This window comes from Schistocerca serialis, chromosome 1 (assembly GCF_023864345.2).
Source record: "Schistocerca serialis cubense isolate TAMUIC-IGC-003099 chromosome 1, iqSchSeri2.2, whole genome shotgun sequence".
Taxonomy (NCBI): Eukaryota; Metazoa; Arthropoda; class Insecta; order Orthoptera; family Acrididae; genus Schistocerca; species Schistocerca serialis.
The window spans coordinates 950,782,612-950,810,201 of NC_064638.1; the positions used below are offsets into that span (position 1 = coordinate 950,782,612).

General features: G+C 39.4%; 1 protein-coding gene across 1 annotated transcript in view; it reads right to left on the reverse strand.

Annotated features, from left to right (window-relative positions):
* The window catches only part of LOC126450820 (uncharacterized), a 194,513-nt gene that overhangs the window by 151,471 nt on the left and 15,452 nt on the right, over positions 1-27,590 (reverse strand). The window contains exons 3-5 of the mRNA XM_050091029.1: positions 8,961-9,062; positions 8,352-8,366; positions 845-969 (exon numbers count right to left, since the gene is read on the reverse strand). Of these exons, the coding sequence (XP_049946986.1) occupies positions 845-969; positions 8,352-8,366; positions 8,961-9,062 (242 nt within the window). The remainder of the gene's footprint in view (positions 1-844; positions 970-8,351; positions 8,367-8,960; positions 9,063-27,590) is intronic.

The following is a 27,590-nucleotide window of genomic DNA, read 5'->3' on the forward strand; positions in this document are numbered from 1 at the left end:
TCATGGCCTTCACCATGTTATGGCTCCGCCATTCCACCCTGAACCAAACGGTGAGGCAAAACTACTAGTGCATACATTCAAGTCCCAAATGAAAATGTTTGTTGTGGATTTATCGCTGGATGACACCTGACTCTCATTTTCTGATCACCTATCACTTCTTGCCTGTGGGGTAATGAAGCCCACCTGTGATACTACAAGGCTGGCAGCCAAGCATGTTCCTCCACATTCTGTGACCTGTGCTTCACCTGCCACAGTCAGGTTCATCTGGTTGCTTTGCATCCAGATCACCAGTGTAGGCATAAGGGTTTGGTTGTCAGCTCAAATGCATACCAGCCACTAGTGTCTGCCACTGGGGATGCTGCCTTCATGATGATCATATGGGCAATGGCCTGGTGGCACATCACTGTGATCAGTTGTGCCCCCACTCATTACCAGAAGCTAGTGGTTTGTGGGTGCAGTCCTCATCAATGCACCCCACCCTGCAATCCTCTGCCTCATCAACTGCTGTGGAAGTGCCCCCATCCCAGTGATGTGATGTGGGGTTCCAGCTACCCAGCATGGGGCACTGGTTCATCTCCAGCTTTGGATCCATTACTGCAGCCTGCTGTTCCAGTCAGGCTGGCTCCACCTGTCCCCTTGCTATCATCACCTCAGCCATCATTGCCATTGGGTCCAGCCCCTTATCCTTGACATTGGGACATGACTGCTGATGACAGTGAAGAGATGACGATGGCACCCACTTTTCTGATGCTGTCATTGGGTGCTGTGTGGGCCCACCACCCTTGGGCATTTCCCCATGTATTCTGGCCCGATGCTCCAGTGACCACCTGGCACATCATCTCACCTTTCATCTGCACTGGCTGCCACCGATCCAGATTCAATGGATGTGTCTCTTGTTGGGCTGCCAGCATCTCCTCCATCACCTGGGTGGCCATGTTGCGCGAGGGAGAAGTGTGCTGCAACTAGTGCCTGTGAGAGTGAGTACACTTGCTTCTTTGAATCAGCTGCCAAAAGTGGAGGCCAGCCACTGGAGGCCACCTATGGGAGGTGTGCACACGGTGAAGTCTCCACTGCACCGTCTGCTGGTGATTCTCACATATATGCATGGAGTAGCACTAACTGATCCTCTTTCATGTCCTTCCAGTGTACCATTCACATCTGTGTAATGTGTCGTATTACATGGGGATTCACGAGACTCTGTTTTCTGTTTACATTTAGAGCTTCATGAATGAAGGCATATTTGTGTACCTGTACCGGTCTCATGTATTACTTAGTTACTACATTTATGATAACGTCCAGAGAGGAAACCAAACGAAAAGAAGTTGCCATAATCAACAAACAATGAAATGGTATGAAAAGGACCATTTTCACTTACATTACATGTGAATTTTTCTGTAGATAGCTTTTTTGCTGGTGTTGTTGTTGTGGTATTCATTTCAGAGACTGGTTTGATGCAGCTCTGGATGCTACTCTATTCTATGCAAGCTCCTTCATCTCTGAGTAACTATTGCACCCTACATCCTTCTGAATCTGTTTACTGTATTCATCTCTTGGCCTCCCTCTATGATATTTCCTCTCCACACTGCCCTCCAATGCTAAATTGGTGATCGCTTGATGCCTCAGAACTTGTCCTACCAACCGATCCCTTCTTCTGTTCAAGTTCTGCCACAAATTACTCTTCTCCCCAATTCTATTCAGTACCTCCTCATTAGTTATGTGATCTACCCATTTAATTTTCAGCATTCTTCGGTAGCACCATATTTTGAAAACTACTATTCTCTTCTTGTCTAAACTATTTATCGTCGATGTTTCACTTTCATACATGGCTACACTCCATACAAATACTTACAGAAAAGACTTCCTGACACTTAAATGTATACTCAATGTTAACAATTTTCTGTTCTTCAGAAATGCTTTTCTTGCCATTGCCAGTCTACATTTTATATCCTCTGTACTTGGAGTTATTTTGCTCCCCAAATAGCAAAACTCATCTACTACTTTCAGTGTCTCATTTCCTAAGCTAATTCCCTCAACATCACCTGATTTAATTAGACTACATTCCATTATCCTTGTTCAGCTTTTGTTGATGTTCATCTTATATCCTCCTTTTAAGATACTGTCCATTCCATTCAACTGCTCTTCCAGGTCCTTTTCTGTCTCTGACAGAGTTACAATGTCATTGGCAAACCACAAAGTTATGATTTCTTCTACTTGGATTTTAATCCCTACTCCTAATTTTTCTTTTGTTTCCTTTACTGCTTGCTCAATATACAGATTGAATAACATCAGGGATAGGCTACAACCCTGTCTCACTCCCTTCCCAACCACTGCTTCCCTTTCATGCCCCTCTACTCTTATAACTGTCATCTGGTTTCTGTACAAATTTTAAATAGCCTTTTGCTCCCTGTACTTGACCCCTGCCACCTTCAGAATTTGAAAGAGAGTGTTCCAGTTAACATTTTCAAAAGCTTTTTCTAAGTCTACAAATGCTACAAACGTAGGCTTACCTTTCCTTGAGGTAGGGTCAGTATTGCCTCACATGTCCCAATATTTCTACAGAATCCGAACTGATCTTCCCCAAGGTCAGCTTCCACCAGTTTTTCCATTTGTCTGTAAAGATTTTGTGTCAGTATTTTGCAGCTGTGACTTATTATGCTGATAGTTCAGTAATTTTCACACCTGTTAACATCTGCTTTCTGTGGGATTGGAATGATTATATTTTTCTTGAAGTCTGAGGGTATTTCACCTGTCTCATACATCTTGCTCACCAGATGGTAGAGTTTTGTCAGGGCTGGCTCTTCCAAGGCTATCAGTAGTTCTAATGGAATGTTGTCTACTCCCAGAGCCTTGTTTTGACTTAGGTCTTTCAGTGCTCTGTCGAATTCTGCACACAGTATTGTATTTCCCATTTCATCTTCACCTATGTCCTCTGCCATTTCCATAATATTGCCCTCAAGTACACTGCCTTTGTATAGACTCTCTATATACTCCTTTTACCTTTCTGCTTTCCCTTCTTTGCTTAGAATTGGTTTTCCATCTGAACTCTTGATATTCATATAAGTGGTTCTCTTTAATCCAAAGGTCTCTTTAATTTTCCGTAGACAGTATCTATCTTACCCCTAGTGATATATGCCTCTACATCCTTACATCTGTCCTCTAGTCATCCCTGCTTAGCCATTTTGCACTTCCTGTCGATCTCATTTTTGAGACTTTTGTATTCCTTTTTGCCTGCTTCAGTTATTGACTTTCATATTTTCTCCTTTCATCAATTAAATTCAATATCTCTTCTGTTACCCAAGTATTTCTACTAGCCCTCATCTTTTTACCTACTTGATCCTCTGCTGCCTTCACTACTTCATCCCTCAAAGCTATCCATTCTTCTTCTACTGTATTTTTTCCCCAATTCCTGTCAATTGTTCCCTTCTGCTCTCCCTGAAACTCTGTACAAACTCTGGTTTAGTCAGTTTATCCAGGTCCCATCTCCTTAAATTCCCACCTTTCTGCAGTTTCTTCAGTTTTAATCTACAGTTCATAACCAATAGATTTTGGTCAGATTCCACATCTGCCCCTGGAAATGTCTTACAATTTAAAACCTGGTTCCTACATCTCTGTCTTACCATTATATAATCTATCTGAAACCTTCCTCTGTCTCCAGGCCTCTTCCACATACACAACCTTCTTTCACGATTCTTATGCCAAGTGTTAGCTATGATTAAGTTATGCTCTGTGCAAAATTCTACCAGGCGGCTTCCTCTTTCATTCCTTACCCCCATTCCATATTCACCTACTACTTTTCCTTCTCTTCCTTTTCCTACTGTCGAGATCCAGTCCCCCATGACTATTAAATTTTCATCTTCATTCACTATCTGAATTATTTCTTTTATCTCATCATGCATTTCTTCAATCTCTTCCTCATCTGCGTAGCTAGTTAGCATATAAACCTGTACCACTGTGGTAGGCACAGGCTTCACGTCTATCTTGGCTACAATAATGTGTTCACTATGCTGTTCATAATAGCTGACCCGTGCTCCTATTTTTTATTCATTATGAAACCTACTCCTGCATTGTCCCTATTTGATTTTGTATTTATAACCCTGTATTCACCTGACCAGAAGTCTTGTTCATCCTGCCACCGAACTTCACTAATTCCCACTATATCTAACTTTAACCTATCCATTTCCCTTTTTAAATTTTCTAACCTACTTGCTCGATCAAGGGATCTGACATTCCACTCTCTGATCCATAGAACGCCAGTTTTCTTTCTCCTGATAACAACGTCCTCCTGAGTAGTCCCCACCAAGAGATCTGAATGGGAGACTGTTTTACCTCCGGAATATTTTACCCAGGTGGACACCATCATCATTTAACCATACAGTAAAGCTGCATGTCCTCAGGAAAAATTATGGCTGTAATTTCCCCTTGCTTTCAGCTGTTCACATTACCAGTACAGCAAGGCCATTTTGGTTAATGTTACAAGGCCCGATCAGTCAATGATACAGACTGTTGCCCCTGCAACTACTGAAAAGGCTGCTGCCCCTCTTCAGGAACCACACATTTATCTGGCCTCTCAAGAGATACCCCTCCATTGTGGTTGGCCCTACGGTTTGGCTATCTGTATCGCTGAGGCACGCAAGCCTCCCCACCAACGGCATGGTCCATGGTTCACGGGGGAGTCTCATTAAAAAACACTTTAGTTGTTGGGTTGTAACAATTTTCTTTAGCAACCTAACAATTTATATTTCAAAATTTTTGATGTTTGGTTTTCCTTGTGTACTTCCCAGATAAGCCACACTTATTGTTTGTACAAAATTATTTTTATTAATCCATCTCCATAGCACTAAAGTGCATGTTAACATAAATATAAAGAAATCTGTATGAAGTACATAAGTAAACTTCTCTCTTCTCTGAAATGATGTATCTGTCACTGACAGTAATTGCTGTTTATTTTCCACTACTGACAAATTCTTTCTGTTTCACCATTGTCAAGCAGTAGCTGACCTGCTTGAAGACAGACCATCACAATATGGGAGGAGTAAACATAAAACTGATGACGAATTGTCTTTGTAAAATTGCTATCATTTTACGCATGAATATGTGTCGTAAGTTTTATGTTTGTCTTCCATATCATAGTGGTTCAACAGCTTGGTTGGCTGCCTTCATGCATGTCAACAGCTGCTTGACAATGCTATAATAATCTGAATTGATCAACAGTGGAAAATAAACAATAACTGGAGTCAATGGCAGAAATGTTGTCATTTCATAAATGTTGTATGACTGTAATATTTGCCAAAAGGAAAGTAATTTTTACCTTTTTAATTACTCTCACTTTCCTAACAGGCAGTACAGCTATTCTAATCTGAATTTTCACAGTATATTGTTGTTGCACTGACTTAAATCTTCCTGATACTGGCAGATAAAAACTGTATGCTGAATTAGAACTTGCATGTGGAATGCTAGTGCCTCAAGGTATGCAGGAGAACTGATGTGAAGTTCAAAAGATAGCAGAAGAAGTACTGATAGAAGTGAAGCAGTCAGGACAGATTATGAATCATGCTTGAGTAGATCAGTCAGCAGAGAACTAGCCCACAAAATGACAAAGGCTTCAAGTTCACCTCCCAGTTCAGCACACAGTTTTAATTTATCAAAAAGTTTCAATACAGCTCTTATTTCACCTTCAGCTGACTTATCTTACAATGTCTATCAAATGCTCTTCCAAGTGACATAGCTGAATAAGATAATGTTTATTTCCTATTTGAAGTCTAGCTCCCCTCAGAAATGTTCAGCTGTAATGTTTCTGGTCTCACTCAACTGTCATTGGTCTAGCATAAAGCTGTTGCCATATCAACAATTTAAGATATTTTCTGTAATTTTTCACAGTTTGAAATTAATAAAAAATAAAAAATAAAAACAACAAATGAAGCAATTATTTTACCTTGATGATAGATCATGCAGCTCAGTGTATGATAATCATTTCTAAAACTGAGACTAAACTGAGAGCAAATTTAGTTAAAATTCTGAAGAGCAGTAAAGGAATAGTAAGAAAGGCAATGTGTAATTTGGAAGTATGAAAGAAAGAAGATCAACCAGTCATTAAACACAGCAAATGTGAGGGGAAAACAAATTATAATATGCTTGACAACAGGCATCAGAGAAAATGCAGATAACATTGAGGTGTTGAGACTGAAATAAGACTTGGAGATCAAGAGAGGAACATTATTTGTACAAAAGTATTAAAAATGAAATCTATCTCAGTCATAAAACTTGTAGTGTGGATGCACCTTTTTTCTTACATAAACATTTCAAAATTGCTATTCATCCACACCACTTTGGCCATTATCTGTCTTAAGGTATGTCCTCATAAACAACCTGCATACTTACTATCACTATATTATCAAACAAAATCTACAGTAGCAACTGTGTTTATGCTCTTCCCTTCTACAGACACCTTCCTCAGAACACCAGCCTTTCGGCAGGAGAAAGAATAACCATACCAAACCTCAAAACTAATCTTGAGCTAATCATCCTTCCTGCAGACAACAGACACCAATCATCCTTCCTGCAGAAGAAAATGTAGTCTATCAACAAAGGAGGTGGCTTACAAAACACTCGTTCAACCTATACTTGAGTATTGCTCATCAGTGTGGGATCCATACCAGATCGGGTTGACGGAGGAGATAGAGAAGATCCAAAGAAGAGTGATGCATTTCGTCACAGGGTTATTTGGTAAGCGTGATAGCATTACGGAGATATTTAGCAAACTCAAGTGGCAGACTCTACAAGACACGCGTTTGGCATCGCGGTGTAGCTGCAACACCTCCAACCCACTGCCCATAATCTAGCATCCCATGTCAAAGATACCAACTATTTCTTTCTCTGATTCTCCACCATTCCTCATCCCTCTACCTCTTGAATCCCCACTTGTCACTGTTGATGCCACCTCCCTATACACCAACATCCCTCATGCCCATGGTCTTACCACTATTGAACACTACCTTCCCCAAAGTCCTTCAGACTCTAAACCCACTACTTCATTCCTCATACACCTTACTAACTTAATCCTAACCCAGAATGACTTCTCCTTTGATAGAAAGATGTACAAATCCATGCCACAGCCATGGGCACCTGCATGGCACCCTCATATTCGAATCTGTTTATTGCCCATCTAGAGGAGACCATCCTAGCCCCTCAAACTACCAAACCCTATCCTCTTTCAGATTCATTGACGGTATCTTCATGATGTGGGCTCAAGGCCAAGACACCCTATATTCCTTCACAATCTCAAACACTTCCTCTCCCACCTGCTTCACCTGGTCCTCCTCAACCCAGTGTGCCACACTTCTAGACTTTGACTTCCTCCACTCTGATAGCTCCATCTGCACCTTGGTCCACATTAAATTCACCAGTCACCAGCAGTACCTGTAATTTGATAGCCGTCATCACTTTCACACCAGAAAATCCCTCCCATACAGCCTGGCCATTCAGGGACAGCATATCTGCGATGACGAGAACTCCCTTGCCCAATTTGCTGAGGGTCTCATCAAGGCCTTCACAGACAGGCACTACCTAGTCTGCAAACAGATCTCCCATGCCATTTCCTCTTACACCACCAATCCTCCCATCACCCCCAAAAACCAGTCACAAATGAGTGACTCCTTCGTCACCAAATACCACCCCAGATTGGAACAACTAAACCACATCCTTTGTCAGAGCTTTGATTACCTGCATCATGCCCTGAAATGAGGGACATTCTACCCTCCCCACCTAAAGCGGAGTTCCATCACCCACCCAACCTCCACATCTTCCTAGTCCATCCCAATGTCACTCTCAATATCAACCCCTTGCCACAAGGATCATAATATCTCTGTGGAAGACCTAGGTGCAAGATCTGCACAATCCACCCACCCTGCACTTCCTATTCCTGTCCTATTATTGATTTACCCTAACCCATCAGGGGCTGGGCCACCTGTGAAAGCAGCCATCACTTACCAACTCTGCTGCAATCATTGTACAGCATTTCATTTTGGTATGACTACCAACCAGCTGTCTACTAGGATGAATGGCCAGAAATGAAGTAGACTACCGTGTGGCACAACATGCACCTAAACATAACATGCTTGATTTCAATGGCTGTTTCACTACCCAAGTCCTCTGGATCCTACCCTTCACCACCAGCATTATTGAACTGCATGGGAGTTATCCTTACAACATATTCTCTGCTCCTGTAACTATCCTGACCTCAACCTACCATAACATACTATCCCCACACCATCTACCCAACAGTTTCCAACCCCTCTGTACTATCACCTCCTCCCTGATCTTGTCTCCCACCATCATTGTTTGCCACTCTCTGCCATGCACCCACCAACCTTTCCCCACACCTCTCCTTTCTCGCTCCATTTTCCTTACCTCCTCGTCCCACAACTTCCTGACACCGTGCCCTTCCCTTTCACAGCCCCCACCAGATTGCTGCTTCCATTCCATGCAATAGTTGAATTCTAGCCTGAGTTGCTGGAATTGGTGGTCACGTGTGTGTTAGGTGTGCTTGCTTGTGAGAATGAATGGTGTGTGTTTCTTTTTTTCTGATGGAGGCTGAGATGAAAGCTAGTGTGTAAGTGTCTTTTAATTGTGCCTATCGACAACTTAGTGTGATATCTTTATGATTAGCAGCAATCTATCTTTTCCTACATGGGTGACACTATCTCTTCCTACATTGTTCACTATAAAGTCATTTAAGTGACTCATCACATTATCTTTATGGTAATGCTTGTTACTTTTTATGTTCTTTATCTATTGTTTGAAATAAAAAGCTAAAGGTATGATACATCATTTTTGAAACCTATTTAATGTGTGCTGTTGCATAAATTAAGGGTCTACTTTGTTTTTTACATAGCAAGTATAAAAATAATGAGTAATTTTCTAATGCTTTAGGCATGTTGATCAGTGCTATAAATGATCAGTACCTCATCTCCTTTCTCCAGTTCACTCAAATCAGCCTTGACATTTACTTTGGTGTTAAGTGGATCCGCTACAAGCACGCTTACCTTCTTAGATTCAAACACAACCTGAAATGCAAACATGTCAATGGTTCAAACTTTTAACTATAAATATTAAAAAAGTAGAAATTATTAAACATAACTGATAGTCATGAACTGTACTGATTAAAATGTTTACACTACCAATGCAGTATTGTATTTCATCTCGTAAATAAGAAATATTTAAATCAAATGAAAATTATTACATCATCAATTAATTTCATATTAAGACTAAGGATCAAGTTTTGCTTCATTTTTATTTACAGCCTGTGCTTGGTTACTGTAAAGTTTTGCCAGAATAAATGGGGCAAGAACAATTATTTCTCGTAAGCACTGATCTATGACTTAATGAAGTTCATTATATTACTACTACTATTACTATTAATAATAATATATGAAACTGCATGACAAAATCAAACAATGGAAAATCCAGGATGGAATAATAACAATATAATGAAAAGGATAATTGCTACTCACAATATACTGGAGATGCTGAATTGCACATAGGCATAACAAAATGACTGTCAAAGCTTTTGGCCAGGCATGGATTCATGAACCATGGACCTTGCCATTGGTGGGGAGGCTTGCGTGCCTCAGCGATACAGATAGCCGTACAGTAGGTGCAACCACAGCGGAGGGGTGGCTGTTGAGAGGCCAGACAAACGCGTGGTTCCTGAAGAGGGGCAGCAGCCTTTCCAGTAGTTGCAGGGCCAACAGTCTGGATGATTGACTGATCTGGCCTTGTAACATTAACCAAAACAGCCTTGCTGTGCTGGTACTGTGAACAGTTGAAAGCAAGGGGAAACTACAGCCGTAATTTTTACCGAGGGCATGCAGCTCTACTGCATGGTTAATGATGATGGCATCCTCTTGGGTAAAATATTCTGGAGGTAAAATAGTCACCCATTCGAATCTCCGGGCGGGCACTACTCAAGAGGACGTCGTTATCAGGAGAAAGAAAACTGGCGTTCTACGGATCGGAGCGTGGAATGTCAGATCCCTTAATCGGGCAGGTAGGTTAGAAAATTTAAAAAGGGAAATGGATAGGTTAAAGTTAGATATAGTGGGAATTAGTGAAGTTCGGTGGCAGGAGGAACAAGACTTCCGGTCAATACAAAGTCAAATACGGGTAATGCAGGAGTAGGTTTAATAACAAATAAAAAATAAGAATGCGGGTAAGCTACTAGAAACAGCATAGTGAACACATTAATGTGGTCAAATAGACACGAAGCCCACACCTACTACAGTAGTACAAGTTTATATGCCAACTAGCTCTGCAGATCACGAAGAAATTGAAGAAATGTATGACAAAATAAAGAAATTATTCAGATAGTGAAGGGAGACGAAAATTTAATAGTCATGGGTGACTGTAATACAGTAGTGGGAAAAGGGAGAGAAGGAAACGTAGTAGGTGAAAATGGATTGGGGTTAAGAAATGAAAGAGGAAGCCGCCTGGTAGAATTTTGCACAGAACACAACTTAATCATAGCTAACACTTGGTTCAAGAATCATAAAAGAAGGTTGTATACACGGAAGAAGCCTGGAGATACTGACAGATTTCAGATGGATTATATAATGTTAAGACAGAGATTTAGGAAACAGGTTTTAAATTGTAAGACATTTCCAGGGGCAGATGTGGACTCTGACCACAATCTATTGGTTATGAACTGTAGATTAAAACTGAAGAAACTGCAAAAAGGTGGGAATTTAAGGAGATGGGACCTGGATAAACTGACTAAACCAGAGGTTGTACAGAGTTTCAGGGAGAGCGTAAGGGAACAAATGGCAGGAATGGGGGAAAGAAATACAGTAGAAGAAGAATGAGTAGCTTTGAGGGATGAAGTAGTGAAGGCAGCAGAGGATCAAGTAGGTAAAAAGACGAGGGCTAGTAGAAATCCTTGGGTAACAGAAGAAATATTGAATTTAATTGATGAAAGGAGAAAATATAAAAATGGAGTAAATGAAGCAGGCACAAAGGAATATAAACGTCTCAAAAATGAGATCGACAGGAAGTGCAAAATGGCTAAGCAGGGATGGCTAGAGGATAAATGTACGGATGTAGAGGCTTATCTCACTAGCGACAAGATAGATACTGCCTACAGGAAAATTAAAGAGACCTTTGGAGAAAAGAGAACCATTTGTATGAATATTAAAGGCTCAGATGGAAACCCAGTTCTAAGCAAAGAAGGGAAAGCAGAAAGGTGGCAGGAGTATATAGAGGGTCTATACAAGGTCGATGTACTTGAGGACAATATTATGGAAATGGAAGAGGATGTAGATGAAGATGATATGAGAGATACGATACTGCGTGAAGAGTTTGACAGAGCACTGAAAGACCTGAGTCGAAACAAGGCCCCGGGAGTAGACAACATTCCATTAGACCTACTGACGGCCTTGGGAGAGCCAGTCCTGACAAAACTCTACTATCTGGTGAGCAAGATGTATGAGACAGGCGAAATACCATCAGACTTCAAGAAGAATATAATAATTCCAATCCCAAAGAAAGCAGATGTTGACAGATGTAAAAATCACTGAACTATCAGTTTAATAAGTCACGGCTGCAAAATACTAACGCAAATTCTTTACAGACGAATGGAAAAACTAGTAGAAGCTGACCTAGGGGAAGATCAGTTTGGATTCTGTAGAAATGTTGGAACACGTGAGGCAATACTGACGCTACGACTTATCTTAGAAGCTAGATTAAGGAATGGCAAATCTATGTTTCTAGCATTTGTAGACTTAGAGAAAGCTTTTGACAATGTTGACTGGAATACTCTCTTTTAAATTCTGAAGGTGGCAGGGCTAAAATATAGGGAGTGAAAGGCTATTTACAATTTGTATAGAAACCAAATGGCAGTTATAAGAGTTGAGGGGCATGAAAGGGAAGCAGTGGTTGGGAAGGGAGTGAGACAGGGTTGTAGCCTCTCCCCAATGTTATTCAATTTGTATATTGAGCAAGCAGTAAAGGAAACAAAAGAAAAATTTGGAGTAGGTATTAAAATCCATGGAGAAGTAATAAAAACTTTGAGGTTCGCCGATGACATTGTAATTCTGTCAGAGACAGCAAAAGACTTGGAAGAGCAGTTGAACGGAATGGATAGTATCTTGAAAGGAGGGTATACGACGAACATCAACAAAAGCAAAATGAGGATAATGGAATGTAGTCGAATTAAGTCGGGTGATGCTGAGGGTATTAAATTAGGAAATGAGACACTTAAAGTAGTAAAGGAGTTTTGCTATTTGGGGAGCAAAATAACTGATGATGGTCGAAGTAGAGAGGATATAAAATGTAGACTGGTGATGGGAAGGAAAGCGTTTCTGAAGAAGAGAAATTTGTTAACACCGAGTATAGATTTAAGTGTCAGGAAGTTGTTTCTGAATGTATTTGTATGGAGTGTAGCCATGTATGGAAGTGAAACATGGACGATAAATAGTTTAGACAAGAAGAGAGTAGAAGCTCTCAAAATGTGGTGCTACAGAAGAATGCTGAAGATTAGATGGGTAGATCACGTAACTAATGAGGAGGTGTTGAATAGGCTTGTGGAGAAGAGAAGTTTGTGGCACAACTTGACTAGAAGAAGGGATCGGTTGGTAGGACATGTTCTGAGGGATCACCAATTTAGTATTGGAGGGCAGCGTGGAGGGTAAAAATTGTAGAGGGAGACCAAGAGATGAATACACCAAGCAGATTCAGAAGGATGTTGGTTGCAGTAGGTACTGGGAGATGAAGAAGCTTGCACAGGATAGAGTATCATGGAGAGCTGCATCAAACCAGTCTCAGGACTGAAGACCACAACAACAACAACAACAACATGACTTCATCAGAATAGACAACATACACACACTCTCAAATGCAACAAATGGTGCAAAGGGCTCTAAGCGCTATGGGACTTAACATCTGAGGTCACCAGTCCCCTAGTCTTAGAACTACTTAAACTTAACTGCTTGTGCTGTGATATGTAACAAGCAAGTTAGGAAAATTGAATGAAATACTTGGTACCTGATACGCGTGGGAGTAGATGACAAGCTTTTCAATTGTACTGTACGATATATACAAGTAAATGATTATTGAATACACAGGACTGATGACCTTGCTGTTTGGTCCCCTCCCTCAAATCAACCAACCAACCAACTCAATGCATTATACCTACAATAACATGAGTACTCAATTTAATTAGGGTCAGCTGCATTTTGTGTTAATGTTCCTTGCTTGCACACATAAATGCTATTTAATAAGGCAGTGCAACCTAATTTAATGATTTGTGGACAGTAAAGTTTAGTATCCCACTTCATATTCTAAGCTACAAAATTCAATTAAATATGAGTCAGTTCAAGCTCTTTATAAATTTGAATGGCAATTCATTAATTTAATACTGTGGTCTGGTTAAAATTTGCATTATGGAACTTACTAGAAAATAATGTAACACAAAATGGCTGCAGATGGTTGCTTATCCAATATATAAACAATTCAAGAATTTATGACCTTAAACGTCACTTTAAGAGTATCTCTGCTTCTGAATTAATAATGCATTATTCTTGGGTTATCTGTAAATAGAGGCAATTGTAAACTACAAATATTTTGCTCATAAAATGAATATTTCAAATTCCACAATTCAGATACAAAATTTTAGAAATCTTTAGTAGAAACAGATAACGTCTAACAGCAATTACTATCTCAGATTTTTTCTTTGTTTGCACAGAATATATAAGCAAATCGAGAATATGTGATAATCTGATTTTCCACATTGAATTTATAAATGTACGTTGCTAGCATTGCATATAATAATTGTGACTGTTATTTGAGGATTGTAGGGCTAATGCTGTGCACATGAGGGGACCAAGGACCAGCTCCAGTTATTCTATAATAATGTTTTTGTTGTATGAGAGAGAGTTGTATTTCGGAACTCTTTTCAGACTTTTGCCTCTAGCCAGCCCTGTCTTAAAAATTTACTATATTTCCTTATTCCATTTTGAAATGATAGCATTCGTTTTATGTGTGGTGCAGCCTTTTCCTGAAATGACAAATATTAATCTGGAAAAGTGAGGTTTTGCCAAATGTGGAACACTGTTCCAAAGTACAACATCGTCATGTGCCTCAGAACAAATGAGCCACTGAAAACCATAAGGGCCTTAAGTACAGACACATTGTTTTGAGAAGAACATGAAAATTAGTTTTGTATGTAAATCACAAGTCTCATAGCTCTGATACGTATTTTTTAAACAATGTCTAAACATGTTATATTTCCTATGAAAAAATAGTGTAACCACTTTATGTAATGAAATTTTAATTACTGTTTAAAATTATTATTAATGTTAATTCTCAAAATTTTTCGTAACTAAACTACTCATTTGTCGCTAGTGTGGACCTATTAGGTGCGAAGAGACTGGGTAGCAATGATGTGACGTCCTTGGGAACAACACTGCTCAGTTTTAGCATTGTAAAAAGAAGGTTTGAGAATAATATGGAATTGTTGCCACATGTTAGACAGGGCTATTGTGCTATCTACAACTTGACTTTCTGGTCAATCATCATGCAAAAGTGGACCTTTCATGCTATACAATCAAACTCAATGGGAAATTGTTTTCAGGGCATGACTACTGCAAGTATCACATCACCACAATATTCCCCATGCACAAATGGATGCATGCACTAAAGATCAATTTGTGAGACAAAGAACTGAGAGGTACACGAAAGTTACTCTGGGCAAGTGTGGGTACTGATTTGCCAAGCAAAGTGTTATTTGATGTAGAACCATTGGAATGCAGTGAAGAACTGAATTAGTTGCACTGTTTTGGAATTCAAACTGTAGTACATGTACGAGAAATAAATGGTAATTATATAGTTCTGGTGGGCATAGATAATTTTGGCATGGACGAGATGCATGTGCCAAAGGATTGATTAGTTTCCAAATTAGATATCATAGAAGGGGATGATCTGGATAGGCCTGGTGGAGATCTTTGCCACAGCAAACAGTCAATGCGTCCACATTATGAAAAGCTGAAGTATTTGAAGGAAGAGAGAAAACAGCACTGGAAGCTTTATTACTGCAATTTACAATCTATTTAATCCTTGTGGACCATTATCAGTTAACACCAGTCACACAACAAAGAAAACTAATACAAATGGCTGATAATGCTCCACTAAACAGGAAACCATACAGAGTCCGAAAACACTTCCAACCAATATTGGAAGAACTTATTGACCAGCCACATAGTGATAGCCCATGGAGTGCACCAGTTGAAATTGCCCCAAAGAAATCACCAGATGATACACAAAAATAGAGATTTTGGTGTGACTACAGGTACCTGAGTGGAAGAATTAACAGTGATGCATATCCTGTACCAAAAATTAGTTAACACCAGTCACACAACAAAGAATACTTATACTAATGGCTGATAATGCTCCACTGAACAGGAAACAATACAGAGTCCCAAAACACTTCCAATAGTGATAGCCTATGGAGTGCACTGATAGTAATGCCTCAAAGAAATCACAAGATGACACAAAAATAGAGATATTGGTGTGACTACAGGTACCTGAACAGAAGAATTATCACTGATGTATACCCTGTACCAAAAATAATGGAGACTTTGGACAACTTAGGTAAGCGTAAATACTTTTCCATGATGGATTTAAATACTGGTTATCAATGGTAAGAAGTAGCTCCAGAAGACTTACTCAAGACAGCATTTATGGTCCCATGGGACCACTACCAATATCGTAGAAGGTTGCTTGGTCTCCAAAATGGTTGTTGTGTGGAGTGCTTAGAAGATTAAAACTAAAGTAGTGTATGGGTTACATAAAAGACATAATTGTGTTTTCTAAAAAAAGAACAATGATTTGACAAAGTGTTAAAGAGGCTATGTACAGCACATTTGATAATGAGTGTAAATAAATGTCACTTTATAGTGATATAGGTGAATGATGTAGGACATATAATTAGTCAAGATGGTGTGACAATTGATCTGAGTTTAATTTCTTCAGTATGTGACTTCTTGAAATCACAGATAAGAAAATAGTTTCAATCATTCCTAGGTCACTGTAAATTTGTTAAAGATTTTGGTGAAATTGCTGAGCCATTAAACCATTTGTTAAAGAAAGCAGTGAAGTTTCAGTGGTCTACTGACTGTGAGACAGAATTCATCTCTTGGTCTCCCTCTATGATTTTTATGCTCCACGCTGCCCTCCAATACTAAATTGGTGATCCCCTGATGCCACAGAATATGCCCTACAAACCAATCCCTTCTTCTAGTCAAGTTGTGCCACAAATTTCTCTTCTCCCCAATTCCATTCAGTACCTCCTCATTAGTTATGTGATCTACCCATCTAATCTTCAGCATTCTTTTGTAGCACCACATTTCAAAAGCTTCTATTCTCTTCTTGTCCAAACTATTTAGCATCCATGTTTCACTTCCATACATGGCTACACTCCATACAAATACTTTCAGAAAAGACTTCCTGAAATTTAAATTTATACTCGACGTTAACAAATTTCTCTTCTTCAGAAACGCTTTCCTTGCCACTGCCAGTCTACATTTTATATCCTCTCTACTTCAACCATCATCAGTTATTTTGCTCCCCAAATAGCAAAACTCATTTACTAGTTTAAGCGTCTCATTTCCTAATCTGATTCCCGCAGCGTCACCTGATTTAATTCCGTTATCCTCGTTTTGCTTTTGTTGATGTTCATCTTATATCCTCCTTTCAAGACACTGTCCATTCCATTCAGCTGCTCTTCCAGGTCCTTTGCTGTCTCTGACAGAATTACCATGTCATCGGCGAACCTCAAAGTTTTTATTTCTTCTCCACGGATCTTAATTTACAACAAGCATATGTCTGCTTGTGTCTGTATATGTGCGGATGGATATGTGTGTGTGTGTGAGTGTATACCTGCCCTTTTTTCCCCCTAAGGTAAGTCTTTCCGCTCCCAGGATTGGAATGACTCCTTACCCTCTCCCTTAAAACCCACATCCTTTCGTCTTTCTCTCTCCTTCCTTCTTTCCTGATGAAGCAACCGTGGGTTGCGAAAGCTTGAAATTTGTGTGTGTGTTTTTTATTGTGTCTTTCTACCAGCGCTTTCTCATTTGGTAAGTCACAGCATCTTTGTTTTTCAATATATTTTTCCCATGTGGAATGTTTCTTTCTATTATATTCAAATAATTTAGTAAATTGTTCCAGAGTTATTTAATATACTGCACTGTATTATGTGGAAAACGATTACACTCTGAGCTACTTTCATTCTTCAGTTTGAAGTTGACTGTTCAACAGATTGTCTATCCTAAAAAGGTCATAGCTGGAGTGAAGGGGCTGATTTGACTCTACATTATTCATGTTGTATGCATACTTCCTTGCCATTTCTCTGAATAGTTTTTCTTTAATAACTTGTTTTCTAAGACCATTCAAAAGAGTCCTTTATGGTATGCAATCTGCTACAATTACTACTGATATCTACAATACTTATGTTTTAAAGTAAATGCATGTTTCTGACAATTGTTCATTAATAGCAGAAATCTCTTCACTTATGCAGCATCAAGCAGTACATGAGGAGTTACTGGTCCCCCATTAGACACTGCCCCAGGTGGCAGATAAGGGAATGCTCACCAGATATGGTTGGTATTAGGGAAATAATATACCCACCATTTCTGGTGAGCATTACCTTATCCGCCACCCGGGTTGGACCAAAACCAGTAGGTGCTGCCTTGCAGAGAGAGAGGACCCTCAAAGTCTAAGGGAGAGAACCCCAACAGGAAACTTGCGTGAGCTCGACTGCAGTCAAGGGAGCAGCCCTCCTGTCAAGCTCGGGTGTATGGGCTGATAACCCATGAACCTGAAACCAGCATATCACAGAAACTGCAACAGAGAATACCACCAATCAGATGTATGTGAGTGCAGGCTTTCTCAGCGAATTTCATATATGAAGCCTTCACGGGTTGTCATCTGAGTAGCATCGTCATCTCGTAGCAATGTTTTGATGGAATAAGTCTCCATCATCTTCAGGTGAAGTGTCGGGATATCATCTGTCGTGGACTTATGTCTCTGCTGGACTGCTCTGTGCTTCTCGCTGCCAGCCAATCACATGCCCATGGAATCGTCTGATGTGCCTGGAGCGGCCGGTGGTGGGGGGAGACATGTGTGTGAGGTTCGTGTCCCAGCATCCATCTCTGTCTGCTCCGTCCGTGGCCCTTGGTGGAACGAAACGTTCTCTGATTTTTTTGATTTCCGGCTCCCAGGCTGTGCTGAGGTGGTAGCCACTGTCACGGTTGATTAGGTTGTTGCGTAACTGTATTTCTACGGACTCTTTGATTACTGAGTCCCAAAATCCGTTTATACTGCATATTTTCTTTGTGTCCTCAAACTCGAAGGTGTGCTTCTCATCAGTACTATGTTCCGCCACTGAAGATTTGCTGGTCTGACCCAAGCATACATGCCTGATGTGTCCTTTGTGGCACTGTGAGATGCAAAACTGCGTCTGTCCTATATATTGCATTTCACATTCCCATCTGATCTTGTACTCACCAGGTGCCATCAGACCTAGAGGATCTTTGGTTGAACCAAGATGGCCTTAGATTTTTCCCACTGCATGCAAAATGGTCTTCACTTTATGTTTCTTGAGAATTCTTGCCATTTTGGCCATTGGAGGACCCGTGTATGGCAAGAACGCACAGCCCATTGCTTCGTCTTCATCCGGTCCCTCTTCTCTCTTCTTGTGGTCAGTCTTCAGAGCTCTCCTTATTTTTGTGTCACTGTATCCATTTTTCTTGAAGGTATCCTTGTGGCGTTGCAATTCTCCTGGCAATCTTGCCTTATTGCAGATGGACCTGGCCCTGTGCACTAAGGTGTTGAGTACAGAATTGTGTTGCACAGGGTGATGGCAGCTGTTGGCATTAAGATAGAGGTCTGTGTGTGTTTTCTTTCTGTACACTGCATGTCCCAGCATGCCGTCCATGTTTCTTGTGATCAGGATATCCAGAAAGGGTAAGCTTCTGTTCTCTTCTATCTCCATTGTAAATTTGATATTTCCATGTATACCGCTGAGGTGTTGATGGAACTCTAGCAGTTTGTCCCTGCCATGTGGCCAAACTACAAAAGTATCATCAGCATACCTGTAGAAGGCTTTTGGCTTGTGTCTAGCAGTGTCCAGTGCTAGCTTTTTGAAGTGCTCCATGTATAGGTCGGCTATGCCTGGTGCTAGGGGGGAGCCCATAGGTACACTGTCTATCTGTTCGTCGAACTTCCCACCACATTTGAAATAGATGGTGGTTAGCACATGGCAAAATAGCTTGATAATATCCACCTCAAAGTGTTCTTCAATTAAAGCCAGGGAGTCTTCTATTGGTACTCATTGTAAGCGTAATGTCATATCGCTGGCTTGGTTGCGGAGTATCTCCACGGGCAGCGTGTTTGCAGAGTCGAGTATGGGACACGGAACTGTTATGTAGTGTTATGTGTTATGTTATGTGGTTTATTCATCTCATTACATACAATTTTCAAATCATTTGATTTGATGTACAGGAGACATGTCAAGGTTTACAAAAGAAACTTTTTTCACTTTTTTAAGAGAACTACAAAAGTTTACATTATATTTTACATTTCTAAGTTACAGCTACACATGTACATAAAATAATAAATGTATTACAATCCCTGTGTTCAGATTGTGAAGCTGTCCTCAATGAATTCATCGACAGAATAATAACACTTTTCCACCAGGAGAGTAAAGAGCAATCTTTTCAGTGAACCAATCTCCATTTTAAATATATTACTGCCTTTTATTTTATTGAAAATTTTTAACCCCATATACTCTGGCATTTGGGCATAAAGTTTTAAACGATGTGTTGGAAGTTTGAAGTTATCTCTGTGGCGAGTGCTGTAGTTGTGGTCAAAACGGAAATTGTCTAGTGTATGTTGAATTCTATATAGGAACACCACAATCTCATATATGTAAAGTGAGGGGATAGATAGTACTTTTAAATTTTTTAACAGTGGTCAACAGGATTCCCTTTTTTTTGCAACACACATGTTTCTAATTACTTTCTTTTGTAATACTAGGAGCCTAGTGACATTTGCTGAATTTCCCCAGATTATGCCACAGCGAATAACTGACTCAAAGTAGCAGTGATAAACTATCTTTCTGGTATCCATATTTGTGGCACCTGACAAAATACACATTGCAAATGCTAAGTTGTTCAGTTGATTTGCTAAGTAATCTATGTGTACCTTCCAATTTAAATTTTTGTCAAGATTTAGGCCTAAGAACTTCATGTGGTTTGCTTCTGTGATATCCTGATCATTGCAAGTTATCTTTATTTCACTCCTTTCTACTGATTTAGCTTCAAATTGCATCATTTTGGTTTTAGTTACATTTAGTTTTAGTCCATTTTGATAGAACCAAGACTGAAGTTTTTCTAAAGTGTTTTTGGCTTTTTCTGGAATATTTGCAGATACCTCATTTTCAATTAGAACTGATGTATCATCAGCAAATAAGACTGAATGAACATCAATAGCAAGTGGTAGGTCATTTACGTAAAAAAGAAACAGATAGGGACCCAATATCGAACCTTGTGGGACTCCTTGGGGAACTGTTTTCCAGTCTGATGAATAATTGGTTCCATTTGAAGTTAAAATTACTCTTTGTTTCCTACCTGACAGGTAAGAGCTAAACCATTTTAAAGCAGTGTCTCTGATTCCATACATCTGTAATTTGTGGAGGAGTAATGCATGGTTCACTGAATCAAAAGCTTTAGTCAGATCACAGAAAATACCTGTGACCTTTCTACCTTTATCTAACGTGGAGCATATTTTTTGGATAAACTCATTTATAGCATTCGCAGTGCTTTTACCCTGTTGGAATCCGAACTGGTTTTTAAAAATTATATCATTTACAGTAAGAAAGTTATTAATTTGTTTTGCTGCAATCTTTTCAAACACTTTAGAGAAGACCGGCAAGAGAGAGATAGGGCGGTAATTCCCCATATCTTCTGTCGATCCTTTCTTGAATAGAGGTTTGATCTCACCACATTTCAATACCTCTGGAAAGCATCCCTGTTCATAAGATTGATTTATAATAGTTGACAGTGGTTGGGAAATAATATCATACACATACTTGATTACAGATGTTGTTATTTCATCCCACCCATGTGAGGTTTTGTTTTTTAGAGACAATATTTCCTTTTCCACATCCCTTTGGGTTATTTTTTCAAATTGTTTAAAAGATGTGTTCTGGCTGTTTTCCAAATTTGTGATGCCCTGATAGAATGTCATATCCACATCCGATCTTACTACGTTTAGGAAGAATTCATTGAAACAACTTGACATCTGAACAGGGTTTACTATAATTTCATTTTCATGTCTAATTTTCAAAATCTCATGAATTTTTACTTTGGCTCCTAGTTCAGACTGAACAACTGACCACACTGCTTTTGTCTTATTTCTGTGTTCTCGTATGAATTTATTATTTGCCATTTTTTTAGCTGCCGCTACAACTTTCCTAAATACAGCTTTATGCTGTTTGACATAAATGACAAAATCTGGATTTCTGTTTGATTTTAACTCATTGTGGAGCTCTCTCTTTCTGGCACTAGAGGTCTTTATTCCTGTTGTAATCCATTTGAGTTTACCATTAACCTTCTTTTGCTTATATCTACGAGGAAATGATTCATTAAATACCTCTAAGAAACAATTTAAGAATTTGTCATAGTTAATCGAGCTTGAACTATTGTAGTCTACAGGCCAGCTTATTATACTTAATTTACTGCGGAATAAATCCATTTTACTTTTACTGAGATCCCTTTTTATACACACTTCTGGAGACTTTAGGTTATTTGCTTTTGGGAGCTCAATAAACAGAGCTGAGTGATCTGAAATACCCAAGTCTAAGCAGTATTTGTGCCTATTTCCACTGTCAAATATGTAGTTAGTAATAATATTATCAATGCAGGTCACTGATCTGCTGTTTTCCCTAGTGCCTTCAGAAAAATTTAGCTTGAAACCAGATTTCTGAATTAAGTCACGAAATTTTGTGGAATCATTGCTTTCAACTAAGACATTTAAGTTGAAGTCTGCTGCTATAACAACTTTTTTCTTACTTTCTTTCTGGAGTTTTTCCAGGAGGCATTCGAATTTGGTTAAAAACACTTTTGTTACCGCACATCCAGGAATTCTGTAGATTGCTATAACCAATGTATTCAGATCACTCAGCTCTACAGAGCAACTTTCAAACACGCTCTCTTCATTTGAATAATTAAAACTATCTCTTACTGTATAACTTATGGAAGAATTGACAAGAATGCAGGAGCCTCCACGAGATTTGCTTATTCTACAAAAGCTAGCAGCTACCTTATAATTATTAATACTATTTAGTACTTTTATACTATCTTCTGTTAACCAGTGTTCATTTAGGCAGATTATTTTAATATTTACGGATTCTGAAAGCAGAATTTTTAGTTCGTCGATTTTTGAGAATTTACGATTTGGTAGTTCTGCCCCTAAGCCATTTATATTCAAGTGCATCAATAGATCATTTTTTCTTTTAGTTATTTCGCGTGCATCCTTTGTTTGGTACCTAAACTTTTTATTTTCAGTAGTGTTGTGGGTAGATCTGAATGTAAGAAGCATGGAAGTTGAAGTGTTGCTGCAGGTGCTGTTACAGTGAAGTGATGAAATATGGAAGTGATTCAGAGGAAAGTGTTTCAAGATGTAATTAAAAATGAGCAGTGCCACCAATAACGTATTTGTGTATCCTCTCATTACATGTCACATAGCATCAATCATCTGCACCGTGTTTGGTTTCCCAGCATGAACTGATGTGAATCAGTAGAAATTAGTTACCATAAAAAAAATTTAGTAAAGTGCCGGTGTCTTGTAGCGAGCGTGAGAGCGTGCGTTCGGTCATCACGTTCCTCATCATCAACAATCAACCGTGCCGAGACAGTTACATGCACGCTTGTACAATTGAGAACTGTGAACTGTAAATTTAACTTTGTGAACAGTGTTAAAATTTATTACTAATTCAAGGAGGACTGGTACCAAATATCTGTGTATGCATGATGAGCGTAAAAACTTTTGTGCGATCGTTCGGCTTCCGCATCATCAACAATCACCCGCGTCGTGCTGGTTATGCATACGCTCGTCTGAGTGATATTGTGGACTGATAATCATCCATTAATTGGGATAAACACTTATGAATTAGAATGTAAACAGTGCAACCTGCGATTTTCTTTTATTGTTTCAGAATATAGTTATTCATACCAGATGTAGAACAGTGTTACGTTTTAATGTTGAGTGGCTCCCCTAAGCCCGCTTGCATATTTCGATAGACAATTTCAGGCAAGCCAGCAGCAGTGTGGAGCAGAACAATACGACTGCTGCAGGACTATCAAGTATGTGGTGTGGACAGGGCACACGGTCGAAACAAGAAACCAGTTTAATGGTGCCCCACCCGCATTTGTACTCCCGGGCTTGTTACATCGTGTGAATAAGGATGTCACATCAAAGCTGACTAGTAGGTCTTCACTTTCCAGCTGCATGCCCTGTAGTACCTTCACAAACTCAGCCGAGTTTTTCACATGGTGTGGACCACAACCCACCAAGGGTTTTAGCATCTGTGATAAATGCTTAGCAATACCATATGTCGGCGAGCTTAAAGTGTTCAAAATAGGTCGTAATGGGACACCTTCTTTGTGGACCTTTGGGAGGCCATAGAGATGTGGTGGTGCCGGTGCCCTTGGGTACAGCTTCCTGATGATACTCTTCTCTAGTCCTGAGTTGTTGAGCATCTCAACTGTCTTGCAAGTCGCTTTTGTGGTGGGGTCCTTCCCTAGTCATTTGTGAGCAGGATCCTGCAGGAGGGCGTCGATTTTTTGCCAATAGTCTTCTGATTTAAGCAGCACCGTCATGTTCCCTTTGTCTGCTGCCAAGACCACTGTGTCCTGGTCCACCCTTAGTGCCCATAGTGCCTTGTGTTCTGCAGCTGAAATGTAATTCTTCAGCATCTTTGATTTGTCTAGTACTTTGCAGACGTCTCTTCTTACATCTTCTGCAGCCTCTTCAGGTAGTCTCCTTATGGCTTGCTCTACCCCACTTATGATGTCCCATTTTGGGAGGGTCCTCAGAACCAGGGCAAAGTTTAGGCCCTTGGACAGCACATCCAGTTCCTTGTTTATTAGCTTAAGGACCACCTTGTTGGGAGATGGTTTTTCTTTCTGTTGTCACACTTCCGGAAGTTGAAGGAATTTCTTGCACTACCTTTCGGTGGCTTTCTTCTTGGACCATTCACCATTGGCAAAGGTATTGCCAGTCCCTGGTGTGTTCCAGGAGACAGGAAGCCAATCAGAGGTGTAGAGAAAGCAGGACTTCTAGTGTTCTTGTCAAGTTCCAGTCTTGTGACACTGATGTGTTGTCGTACTAGGGCCATGCTTGCCCATCGTAAGACGTGTCTCATCCTGTTGGTATTGACAGGATGTCAAAAGTTGGCAAACTTAGGTATCACTTCTTTATCCCGACATTGGAGTAAGAAGGCCAAGCTGCTGAGCAGCTTCCCCTTCTTGCTCCACAGCTTATGCAGTGTCTTTTAGCTGCGATGTATACCCTCCCCATAGAGGTATGTTATATGTAAGTGCAGGCTTTCTTGGTGAATTTCATATATGAAGTCTTCATAGGTTGTCAGCCGAGTAGCGTCATGATGCAAGTAAAAAAAGTGTGGTACCTGATTGCCAGTGCACTCGTGAGTTTTTTGACAAAGTAGGAGATTCAAATGTGAGGAAGACGTTCAAAACATTTTGGGAAATAGGTGATTTTAACATTCAAAATGCAAATTTTATTTGGTGCAATGGAATGGAATGCTGTAGCATGATGTCAAAAAGTGGTTGGTGAATCTTGAAGAAATTTTACTATTTCCTATCATATAAAGGTTGGCAGCAGTGATATTGAAGTCTGCAAGAAAGCTTTTCTTGCCATTCATGGTCTGCATAATAATCGTGGTCACTTCAAAAATATACAGAAGAAAATCTCATCTGGATTGAGCATGCCACCCCAGGACAAACATGGTAAGCATTCTGTGCATCCACATACTTACTCTGAAACCAGTGTTAACCATGTCTGGGAACACATCGACAAAATACGAAAATGTGACAGTCACTACAGACACTCAAACAATGCTGGGCGTCTTCTGCAAGGAGATGTCCTGATCCTGTATTTGCAGACAAATACAGGCAAATTTTTGTGAAGATATGTCTAAGACTTGTGACATGCTAAAAGTGAAAATTGAGAGTACTATTGAGCCCCAGCTGAAAGCAAGTCTTGGGTGTCAGTTGGCATTACACCAATGTCGCACAGAGGCCAGGCAGGCTAACATTGGAATCCAGATAAAACGAGCAGAAGCAGACAGCAATCTTCAGGTTGTGACTTTTGATTTGCAGCAGACTCTCCCAGTTCCTAAGTTGAGATGTAGGACAGCTTTTCACAAAAGGAAAATTTTTGGTTATATAACCTGAATGTTCATGACTGTGGCAAGAACAAAGGAAACTGCTTCTTGTGGAATGTGACTACTGCTGCCTGAGGATCAGAAGAAATTTTGAGCTGCTTTTTACATTCCTTTTATGAAAACAACATAAAAGGAGAGACTCTCATCGTGATATCTGGTAACTGCTGTGGCCAAAATAAGAACTGGAATATGGTTCTGTTTTGGAAGTATCTAATATCAACTGGAAGATTTCGTGTGATTGAACACCACTTCCCTGTTAGTGGGCACATGATGTTGCCCTCTGATAGAGATTTCGTGACAGTTGAAAATTACATTTGCGGGCAAGTACAAGATGTGTATAGTCCAAAAGTCAGCTAAGAAGAATCCATTTTTTGTGTACAAAATGAAAAGAGATCATCTCTTTCAAACATGGCACCCGACAGAAACATTTACCTAAAGAAAGAAGACAGGTTATGGTTGAGACGTCAACTTAAGGAATGTATGCAGGTGGAAGGTGACCACAGAATTTCTGTCATCTTTACTATTAAGTGAGACGTTCTTTCATGACATCTGGCATGAAATAAGTTTCAAAAAACATGGAAGGCAGTGCCCTGTTCCTGCCCTTTGACATAAATACAATGAGCCAAGATGTATTGAAAAGAAGAAAGTTTCTGATGTCCTGTCGCTTGTAGATTACATACCTCCAGTCCATCATTGATTTTTCCTGTCACTAAAGCCAACTGTTTTGGACAGAGAACACGTCAGTGATGAGAGTGATGAATGACAATGTAGTTTGAGTAAAGTGTTGAATAGTTGCTGTAAATTTTCATGAGTAATTTTCTATCACCATGTATTTTTAATGATGTGTGGTTGGTAAAATGTAATCAGATCTATTTGACCATAATGTAATACTTTCTGTGTATTTCATTTGTTTTAGCGAGTTTTCAGTTTTATTTATGTCTGCTGAGAAGAAGACACATGTTAAAAGCATGTTCGAAAAAAATTATTCAGATTTGTAGATCAATTGTAACTCCACTGTATCGCAAACCTAAGATTTTGGCACTTACCACTGTGTTCCCCTGAGCTGCTCAAATAATAAATAATAAATAAAGCAGAACATACTGCAGCAATGAAGAATGTTCATGAAAGTAATAAGATGTGATTTAGTTATTCCATGCGGTACTTTTATTCCTTTATAAGCTATAGTCATTTCATTTTAATATACATTAGATCTGTCTATTAGTGTAACATAATCATTGGTAGACACCAAAAATTTCCTCTTAGAAAACAAGTTTACTTATTTGTGTAATGACTTTAGACTTCTCAAACACCATAGCTCTCACAGCTGAAGTTTCATTATCACAAAAAGTGATCTCATGTCTGTGCATGTTACGTATAATCATGTCCTTCCAATAATGAACCAGTTTCTTTTTTTTAACTTGTTGGTTTCATTTTGGATTTCCTACAGACAAGCAGCTTCAGCTGGTAAAATTTCAATGTGTTCATTATGACAGTCAGGAATACTATCATAATTGGTGACACTAATCATATCCCATTCAAATGATTTCATTGATTTTTCATCACCTGTCAATTAGAGATTAATCTCAGCACATCAATGGTGAAACTTTACTTTGCCCCAATACACGTAACACCAATTTTGTTGTTTTTCTGCACCTCTCACAAATTACCTGAACCTACGTTCTGTGGCACTAATGTTACAATCTAGAGTATATGTGCCTGTTAACTACTCATTGCATTTATCAATTTAGCAATGTCAATTTTGCCACTTAAGTGTGTCACTTCTGCATTTCAAAAGATATTATCTCCTTTAATAGATCAGGAATAACAACACTTTTATAGTCCATCTTACTCAGTTTTAAGCTTTCATTATCCTTAATGCATCTGGCCCAAAACAATATCTTCCTGCTTATTGTAACATTAATGCACTTAAAATGATACATAGTATTGTAGTTAATGCTCTTTACACTGTTAAGATCAAGCATTTTTGCAACTGTAGGTCAGCATTTCCCGTGAATTATCATGCAAAGTAGTTGCAACTTTCATTACCATATTTTTTTTGTCACTCTGGTGTTGTTTTTGT